At 51.6% G+C, this 9,908-nt stretch overlaps 1 protein-coding gene across 1 annotated transcript; it reads left to right on the top strand.

The window, feature by feature from the left end:
* Positions 1-4,588: 4,588 nt before the first annotated feature.
* Positions 4,589-9,523, top strand: EMWEY_00045470 (zinc finger (C3HC4 RING finger) protein, putative; the record flags this gene model as incomplete). Its single annotated transcript, XM_013483026.1, has 4 exons — positions 4,589-6,474; positions 6,911-7,000; positions 7,331-8,373; positions 8,595-9,523. The coding sequence occupies 4 exons, from the start codon at positions 4,589-4,591 to the stop codon at positions 9,521-9,523; spliced, it is 3,948 nt and encodes a 1,315-aa protein (XP_013338480.1).
* Positions 9,524-9,908: the final 385 nt, after the last annotated feature.

Here is a 9,908-nt window from a genome sequence, read left to right as displayed (position 1 = left end):
CCCGCCCTACCCCCGCAACACCACCAGCAACAGCAATAGCAACAGCAGCAGCAGCAATTTACCTCATTATCTTCAGGTATTTTATAGAATACGTGACTCGGCCCCGCCTCAACAATAAAATGGGGAGAAGGAAAAATGTCTTGGAAGAAAATTTCCTCTCTGCACTGATTAATAATAAACATACGATATTTTGCTGCTGTTGCTGCTGCTGCTGCTGTTGTTGTTATTGCTGTTGCTGTTGTTGTTGCTGTTGTTGTTGCTCCTCCTGCTCCTGTTGATGTCCTTCTTCCTCCTCCTGTTGATACTCCTGATGATTGTCCTATACCTACTCCTGTTGACCATCCAAATTCATCTTCTGTTTCTGCTTCTGCTGCTGCTCTTGCTGCTGCTGCTGCTGCTGCTGCACCTGCTGCAGCGCCAGGGGCATAAAATAAAGGATTATCTGGGTGTCCTCTTCCTCTCCCTTCCCCTCCAAATCTTAAATATAATTCTTGCGTTAATGGTTTCTTATGTGACGGCAGCAGTAGGCATCCCCATGACGGTACAGCAGCACCACCACCGGCACCACTAGCTGCTGCTGCTGCTGCTGCAGCAGCAGCAGCAGGAGGTACTCTCCTCTCTGTTAGATGTAGACCACCAACTACATTCATATTATTCCATGTCTTATTTTGTATATCCAGTCGGTAAAGAACAACAAAAGACACTTGGCATATTATTCGTAAGACAGATGGGTCGTAGCTGTGTAGACACCTGAATTATTATAGCAGCAGCAACAGCAGCAGCAACAGCAGCAGGAATAGTCGAAGGACTAGGAGGGGGAGGAGGAGGGGAATGGAAAGGGAGGGAGGGAAGGAAGCAACAGCAGTCAGAGGAAGGGATATAAGGAATGTGTACTGTTGAACAATAATAGGGAGAAACATACTGCCACAGCAACAGCAACAGCAACAGCAACAGCAGCAGCAGACTTACTTAAGAGAAAGAATAGTACGCGATAGTTGTACAAGGGCAGAAGGATGGACATGGCCTCCTTCTGATGATCCTTCCTTAGATTCATCTGCTGCTGCTTCTGCTGCTGCTGCTGTTGCTGCTACTGTTGCTGATGTTGCACCTGTTGGTGTAGGTGCTGCTGGTGCTGCTGCATTCGCTGCTGCTGTTCCTGCTGTTGCTGTCTCTCCATCTACAGAGAAACAAGCAACAGCAGGATCAGCAGGAAGCCGCGGCAGCATTGCTTCTTTAGCAGCAGCAACAACTAAGAAGATAGACGCTGTTGCTGCTGCTGCTGTTGCTGCTGCTGCTGTTGCTGCTGCTGCTGCTGTTGTTGTTGTTTCTAAGTGAGGTTTCAGAACCTGCAATAGTGATGGACAAGAATAAATGATACCTGCTGCTGCCCCTGTTGCAGCTGCGCTTGCTGCTGCAGCTGCTCTCGCTGCTACAGCTGCTCTTTCTGCTGCAGCTCTTGCTGTTGCTGCTCTCGCTGCTGGCGCTTTTGCTGCTGCTGCTGTTCCTTCTGGTGCTGTGCATAACACAGCAAATGTAGGAAGAACAGGAAGGATGTGCTGCTAACCTCAGCAGTAGCAGCAGCAGCAAAGACACTGCATGCGCTAACGAGATTTTGTCAGTGTAAAGCCCCTAAGGAAGCAGAAGGCTGCCTGCTGATACCGCAGCAACAACCCCTTCAGCAGCAGCTGCTGCTGCAACAACTGCAACAAGAATGTGGTGACAAATGCAGCTACGACTGCAGCAACAACTGCAGTAGCAGCAGCAGCAGCAGCAGCAGCAGCAGATTGGCGACACGATCCCGCAGAACGGCCTCTTATAAGGAAGAAGCCATAAATAAAAAAACGGAAATTAAACAAAAAAAGCGCCTGAAGAAGATTTTAAACAATTCATGTGCTGCTGCTGCTGCTGCAGCATCCGCAGAAAAGCAGACAGACGCCCACGGCGCATGCAGCAGCAACTCGAGGCGCTGCCGACACAGCAGCAGCAGGAAAATCTCTATAAATTATTCATATAATTCAATTTTCCTTTATGATGCAACAAAAGTTTAATTAAATATAACTTTGCTGCTTTGTCTTCTAGAAGCAGCAGCAACAATAACAATAACAGCAGCAGCAGCAGCAGCAGGAGAGCAGGAACAGCAGCTTGACACTTCCAGCTGTTCCCTGTTTCGCATCCCACTCACCAATTCCTTTGCTGCTGTCTAACCAAGCCCAAAAGTTGCTGCTGCTGCATGCAGCAGCAGCAGCAGCAACAGAAGGTTTTGTCATTATATTTGAGCAGCAGGGGCAGCGCCGCTTGTGTGTGTGTGTGTGTGTGTGTGTGTGTGTGTGTGTGTGTGTGTGTGTGTGTGTGTGTGTGTGTGTGTGTGTACAATGCATGCATATAAATAATATAGAGTAAAAGTAATAATAATACTAATTATATTTATAAATATAATTATACTTATATTTATTCTTACATTTATAAGTATATTTGCGTACATAAATACCTATTTATAACTATATTTGTACCTAAAGACAAACAGCAGCAGCAGCGCACACATATGAGGCTACAGAGCCGCTGCATGCAGCTGCTGCATGCAGCTGCTGCATGCAGCTGCTGCATGCAGCTGCTGCATACAGCTGCAGTAACAGCAGCCGCTGCTGCTGCATGGAGCCCTAATATGTCAACTACGGACAGCTAGCAGCGGAGACAGCCACACAGCACAGCTAGCTGCGGAGATAGCCTCAGCTATCCACGGCCAAACCAGCAGCAGCAAGGGCAACTATAGAGGCAGCAACAGCAGCAGCACTAGCAGCTTTTGCTTCTGCCAATGATGGCATGCAGCTAGCCACCAAAAGGCAACTCATAAGGGTAAGAAGATGCTCTTACTCTTAGCAGCAGCAATAGTGCTACAGCACCAGCAGCACCAGCAGCAACAACAGCAGCAGCAACAACAGGAACAGGTAAAGAAAGGAACAGGAGAGACACAAAAGAACGTAACAAGGGACACACAAAATAAATAAATAATAAATAGGTAAATAAATTATTTATGTGTTAATAAATTATTCATTATATATAATATACAATAAGTAAAAAGAAACATAAACTAGAAATATGATAGATCTGCCTTTCTGCAGCAGCAGCAACAGCAGCAGCAGCAGAATAACCTGCAGCAGCAGCAATAGCAGCAAGTGAGACAGGAGCAGCAGCAGTTGAAGCAGCAGCAGCAGCAGGTCGAGTAGAGCGGCATGCAGCAACAAGAAGTGCTGCTGCACCCAGCAGCAAGCAGCAGCAGCAGCAGAAGACTGACGAATAACTGCTGTTGCATCACCACATCTAAATCGCTAAACCCTTATAAACCTAAAGAACAGACACTCTGCTGCTGCTGCTGCTGCTGCTGCTGCTGTTGGTGCTGCTGCTGGAGAGTCGTTGCAGCAGCATGCCGGTGCTTAAGGAACAGGTAGCTGCAGCAGCGGCAGCTACCTGTTCCTTCGCATGGCTAGCTGGCTACCTGCCTAGCTAGCTACCTGAATATGTATCTATATAGCAAACTTGCTATCTAACTAGCTAGCTATCTGGCTAGCTAGCAAATAGGCAGCTCGCTGCAACTGCAATGGGGGGCAGAAGGTTGCATACGAGGACGGGGGGAAGACCACCAGCAGCTGCTGCTGCTGCAGTGTCTATTAGAGGAGCAGCAAGTCGTTACTCATCCCGTAGCGAGCGGCCTGCTGCAGCAAACATCGGCTGCTGCTGCTGCTGCTGCTGCTAACAGTTTGGCTGCAACTGTGCTGCAGCAAGAATGCACAAAAGGGACGCTAGCTGCTGCAGCACCGCATGCAGCAAATCATTATCGCAGACAACGACCTCTGCCGACTGCTGCTGCTGCAGCAGCAGCAGCAGCAGCAGCAGCGGCAGAAGCAGCCCAGTCGGCTGCGGTCATATATGCTGCAGTGTGCTGTTTCCCTATTTCTCTTTCATCTCCATCTTTTCTATTTAAGGGCCCCACATGTGCGATTAAGGAATTTATCCGCAGCAGCTGCTGCTGCCGCTGCTACTCATGGTGCTGCTCGCGTTGCAGCAGCAGCAGCACTAGTACATGGCTACAAACTAGGGTTTATATACAAGGGAATAACTATAAAAATAAATAAATAATTTGGATTATAATAATTTCTAATAACTGTCCTGCTGCTGCTGTTGCTGATGCTGCTGCCTATACTGCTGTTGCTGCTCGGCAGGGCTGCAGCCGCTGCTGCTGCATGCATCCAATCAGCAGCAGTAGCAGCAAGAGGAGACAAGACGCATGCAGCCACCTCCCTTTTTTTTTTAAATATGCCTTTGCTGCATTGATTGACTTACCGCCCTCTTGCTGCAGCAGCTATTCCTCCTGCTGCTGCTGCTGCCGTTGCTGCTAGGGCCTAGGGCCCCCTTTTCCGTGTCTCTTTCGGAACATTAGCATAGCAGCAGCAGCAGCAGCAAACCTGCGCTGCTGCAGTCCTCACAGCTCCAACGGAGCTTGCTGACTGTGCCGTTGTCGCTCTAGCAACAGCAGCAACAACAACAGCAGCATGCTGCTGCTGCTCTAATAAAGACCTAACTGCTGCCGCCAATGACAGCTCCCCAGGGACCCCCAGCGGGTCCTCCTGCTGCTGCAGCAGCACCAGCAGCAGCACCGCCACCACCAGCAGCTCCAACAGCAGCAGCTCCGACAGCAGCAGCTCCGACAGCAGCTGCATCGGCACAAGCGGCACCAGCAGCAGCAGCCGCGGCAACAGGACCCCCCTCTGCAGCAACAGGAGCAGCAGCTGCAGGAACACCTGCTCCTGCTCCAACAGCTGCTGCATCAACACGAGGCCAACAATGCATTCAATTGCTGCAGTCTCAGCTAAGTAGGCGGGCGCTGCAGCTAATAGAGAGCAGCAGCAGCAGCAGCAGCAGTGGCGGGGAAGGCAGGGCTATGATGGAGCCTCCATCTTTGCTGCTGCAGTGCCCACCCTTCATGCAGCAGCAGCAACAGCAGCAGAGGCCCGGTGTCTCCAGCACAGCTGGTCTGCCTCTCTACACCGCAGCAACTATCCCCGAGCACCCACTGCTGAAGCTACAGCAGCAGCACCAGCCAACACAGCAGCAGCAGCCAACACAGCAGCAACAGCCAACACAACCGCAGCAGCCAACACAGCAGCAGCCAATGCTGCAGCAGCAGCAGCCAATGCTGCAGCAGCAACAGCCAGTGCTGCAACAGCAGCCACCAACACAACAGAAACAACCGGCGCTACAGCAACAGCCGAGACAGCAACAGCAACCACTGCCGGTGCAGCAGCAACAGCCACTGCAGCAGCAGCAAACTATGCAACAGAACCCGCCAATGTATCAGCAGCAGCCAACACAGCAACAACAGCAGCCAGTGCAGCAGCAGCAGCAGCCAATGCAACAGCAACAACAGCCAATGCAACGACAGCAGCAGCCAATGCAACAGCAACAGCAGCCATTGCAACAGCAGCAGCAGCCAATGCAGCGACAGCAGCAGCCAGTACAACAGCAGCAGCAGCCAATGCAACAGCAGCAGCAGCCAATGCAACAGCAGCAGCAGCCAATGCAACAGCAGCAGCAGCCAATGCAACGGCAGCAGCAGCGAGTGCAGCAGCAGCAGCAGCCAGTGCAACAGCGACAGCAGCAGCAGCCACTGCAACAACGACAGCAGCAGCAGCCACTGCAACAACGACAACAGCAGCAGCCAGTGCAGCATCAAAGGCAGCAACAGCCAGCCCAACAGCAGCAGCAGCCAGTGCAACGGCAGCAACAACCAGTGCCACAGCAGCAGCAGGCTGCAACTGCTGCTGTATCAACGGATGCCCTAAAGGCCCAGCGACATCCAGCAGCAGGTGCAGCAGGAGGTGCAGTACCAGCAGCCGTAGGAGCAGCAGGAAGGGCAGCAACTTTTCCTGCTGCTGCTGTTTCTGGTGCAGCTCCCTCGACAGCAACTCAGAGCAGCGGCAGCAGCAACCTCAAAGGAAGCAGCAGCAGCAGCAGCAGCAGCAGCAGCAGCAGCAACAGCGGGAGAACAGACCAGGGTGTGTCGTTTCCTAAGTCTCAATCAGGTGCAGCCGCTGCAACAGCAGCCACAGCAGCAACAGCAGCAACAGCAGCAAGAGCAGGAACAGCAGCAACAGCAGTACCAACTGCAGCAACAGCAGCAGCAGCACCTGGTGCTGCTGCTGCTGCCTCTCGATCTATCAGTGGAGGTGTATCGGTTGCTCCCAGCAGCCGTATAACCCGGAGCAGCAGCAGCAGCAGCAGCAGCAGCAGCATAAGCAGCAGCAGCAACAGCAGCAGTAGCAACATCAGACACACCCGCAGTAGCGCCATAGCCACCCCCCATAACACTGCCACCACAACAACAACAGCAGCACAAACAGCAACAAGCATAAGCAACAGAAGCAGCAGCAGCAGCAGCAGCAGCAAGAATATAGTAATGAGTGATCGTACCCGTCAATGGTTAGCATATGATAGAGAGAAGGGTACCCTATGGGGCCGTGACTGGATATATTACCGTTTGTTGCTGCATCGTATATGTCCATCAACAGCAGCAGCAGCAGCAGCAGCAGCAGCAGCGGCAGCAGCAGCATCAGGATCAGGATCAGGAGCATCATCAACATTATCAGGCGAAACAACAACACCTCAACAAAATACAAATCCTCCCCCGCCGTCCCCCCTCCAACAGCAGCAGCATCACCACCAACAACAGCATCAGCATCAGCATCAACAGCAGCAGCAACAGCAGCAGCAGCAGCAACATATATTACATTTATTGCATGCAGCATCCTCTGGACCACGTAGAATTTCATCCGATTTACTCCTTCAGCGTCGAAGTGTAAATAGAATGAATTTAAGAGAAGATTTAAATTGTCCAATTTGTTTATCCCTTCTTAAGCAGACACTTGTTGTTAAGAATTGTCTACATAGATTCTGTGCAGAATGTATTGAAAAATGTGTACGAATTGGTATCAGAGAATGTCCACAGGTAATTAATTTATTTCATATTATTATTACTCTTATTGTTGCTTTTGTTGTTGTTGCTGCTGCTGTTGTTGCTGCTGCTGCTGTTGTTGTTGTTGTTGTTGTTGTTGTTGTTGTTGTTGTTGTTGTTGTTGATGGTGGTCATGGGGATCATCTTGATGTATTGTCATGGTGCATTTATTCTAAGGATTTTTATAAGGCGTCTGTTGCTACTGCTGCTGCTGCTGCATGTCTTTCTGCTGCTGCTGCTGGTTCATTATCCTTTGCTTCTGTTGTTGCTCCTGTTGCTGTTGTTGCTGCTGCAGTGTCGGTCTCATGTTGCCTCCCGTCGTAGCTTACGGCCTAACATCGTCTTAGATAAATTAATTGATAAACTTTTTCCTTCTTTGTTTGCCTTTGAGGAGCAGCACCATTTGCTGCTAGCAAGAAATAACTTAAGATTACATTCTAATCAAGGTGCTGCTGCAGCAGAGCATGCAGCGGCTACTGCTGCTGCTGCTGCTGCAGCTGCAGCTGCTGGTGGTTCGGCAGGTGGGTCTGATGATGCCTCTGCTGCTGCAGCAACAGCAGCAGAACCTGCAGGAGTATATAAACGCAGCTCAACAGAAGCCGCTATTCAACTGCAGCAGCTGCAGCCCATCAAGAAAGCTATAGGATACAGCAGTAGTAGTAGTAGTAGTAGTGACGTTAACAGCAGCAGCAGCCTCAGCAGCGATGCATACACAAGACTGCTGCTGCAGCCCCCAACACCTCCTCCATTTATTGATGCTTGGGGACAACCAGTGACACGGCAACAGCAGCAGGGAAAAGTGCCTAGTCCAGCTGCGGAAGCAGCGGCAGCAGCAGCTGCTGCTGCAGCTGCAGCTGCTGCGGAAGCAGCAGCAGCAGCAGGCAGCAGCAAATACCTCACCATGGCTATGCAATCTGTGCTGCCTCCTTTAGAAAAGAAGCGAATGCGACGGGAGTTGTCTGTGGTGCTGCGGAAGCAGCAAAGTGCAGCAATAGCAGCAGCAGCAGCAGCAGGAGATCCAGCAGCAGCAGTTCGTCTTCGCTTCGAGCTAATACCGGATCCGCTGCTGCCGCAGCTGCCGGTGCTGCAGCAAAATAAATTCAGCAGCGACGGCAGCAGCACAGTGCTGCAGTTATGTCGCTACATAACTTCTCGTTTAAATCGCCAATTGCAGCAGCAGCAACAGCAACAGCAACAGCAGCAGCAGCAGCAGCAGCAGCCAATAGGGGAGCTGCGTCTCTATACAAAGGAACACCGCATGCCCTTAGCACCTAATATAACTCTTGCTGCTGTTCATCAGCTGTCTCTTATCTACCCCACAGAGTCTCTTGTTCTTTATTATACTACTAGGCATTATGGAGATGATGGTATGCCACTGTTGCTGCTGCTGCTGTTGCTGCTGTTGCTGCTGGAGGTTGTTTTTGTGCTGCTGTCGTGTTGCGGTGGTTGGTGTTCGGAGGAGAAGGTGGTCGTTGCTGCATGCGCTATACTGCACTATAATATACTGGTGCTCCTGCTGCTCCTCTCCCTTTTTTTGCTGCTGTGGCTATAGCTTCGTGTTGCTGCTGCTGCTGCGTCTCCGTTGCAGGAGGTGGCGCACTAGCCGGTATAAGAGGATATATGACAGAGCTGTCGTTGCTGCAATTCATCGACAGTGCAGCAGGCCGCTCCCCATCGCAGCAGCAGCAGCAGCAACAACAACAGCAAAGCACTCGTGCAGGTCTGACAAGAGAAAGGTCTGCTAGCCCCAGTGCTGCTGCAAGCTACCGCGCTGCCGCTGCAGCAGCAGCAGCTGCAGCTGCTGCTGCATCGCCTAGAGGCGGCAGCAGCAGCAGGAACATCAACGGTCCCTCCAGGGTAGCAGGAGTAACTGCTGTAGCAGCAACACCGCCATCAGCAGCAGCAGCAGCTGCTGCAGCAAGAACCACAGCGGCAGCTACATTAACACCAGCTACAGCTGCTGCTTCTGCTGCTGCTTTCCATCGTGGTGGATACAGAGGCATAAACCCGTCACTTGCTGCTGCTCCTCAAGGAGCAGCAGCAGCAGCAGGGACGGCAGCGGCAGCAGTCCCTTTTGGTGTTGCCTCCACAACACCAGCAGCAGCAACGGCAGCAGCAGCAGCACCGCAGAGGGCACTATCAGCTACAGTTACAAATTCAGTATCAGCCCTCCGGCGGCCTGCAGCAGCAGCAGCAACACTAGCACCACCACCAGCAGCAGCAACAGCACCACTAGCAGCACCCATAGGGATGCTGCCAGGGGTTGGGCCGGCTGCTGCTGTTGCTGCTGCTCCTCCTCCACTAGCAGCAACAGCTGGCCCTGCACAGCTGGGCTATGCTCCGAATCGTTTAGGGGGATTTGCTCCAGCAGCAGCAACACCACCAGCAGCAGCTGCTGCACCTCCACCCGCAGCAGCAGCAGCACCAGTAACCCCCACAGCAGCACCACCACCACACTTCCTGTCGGATCTTAGCAACTCAAGGGGAGTTGACTGGAAGGGCGGCGGGGGCCCATAGGGGAGTATCAGCAGCAAAGCTGTTTTGCTGCTGCTGCTGCAGCTGCTGCTGTTGACGACAGCAGGGAGCAGCAGCGATGCATGCGGTTGTGCCGTTTGCTTCTGTACCGCCGGAGCAGCAGAGCAGCAGCAGGTATAACTGGAGCAGCAGCATGCTGCTGGCTGCAGCAGCTGAGTGTCTCTCCCTCCCTGCTGCTTTGCTGCTGCTTGCTGCTGCTGCCTCTCGCAGCTATTGCAGTATATAGCCACCTCGTTAGAGGAGAACCGTTTTTGTTTGTTGAGAAGACAAAAGTAAATAAATAAATAAATTAATTAATTAATTAATTAATAAAGGAGACACACAAAGAAAGGCACACAAAAAGAAAGGAAGGAGACACATAAATAAA

Source organism: Eimeria maxima, genomic scaffold, assembly GCF_000499605.1.
Source record: "Eimeria maxima Weybridge genomic scaffold, Emw_scaff905, whole genome shotgun sequence".
Taxonomy (NCBI): domain Eukaryota; phylum Apicomplexa; class Conoidasida; order Eucoccidiorida; family Eimeriidae; genus Eimeria; species Eimeria maxima.
Note: the sequence above shows the minus strand (reverse complement) of the source record. Positions and strands in the feature narration are given on the sequence as shown.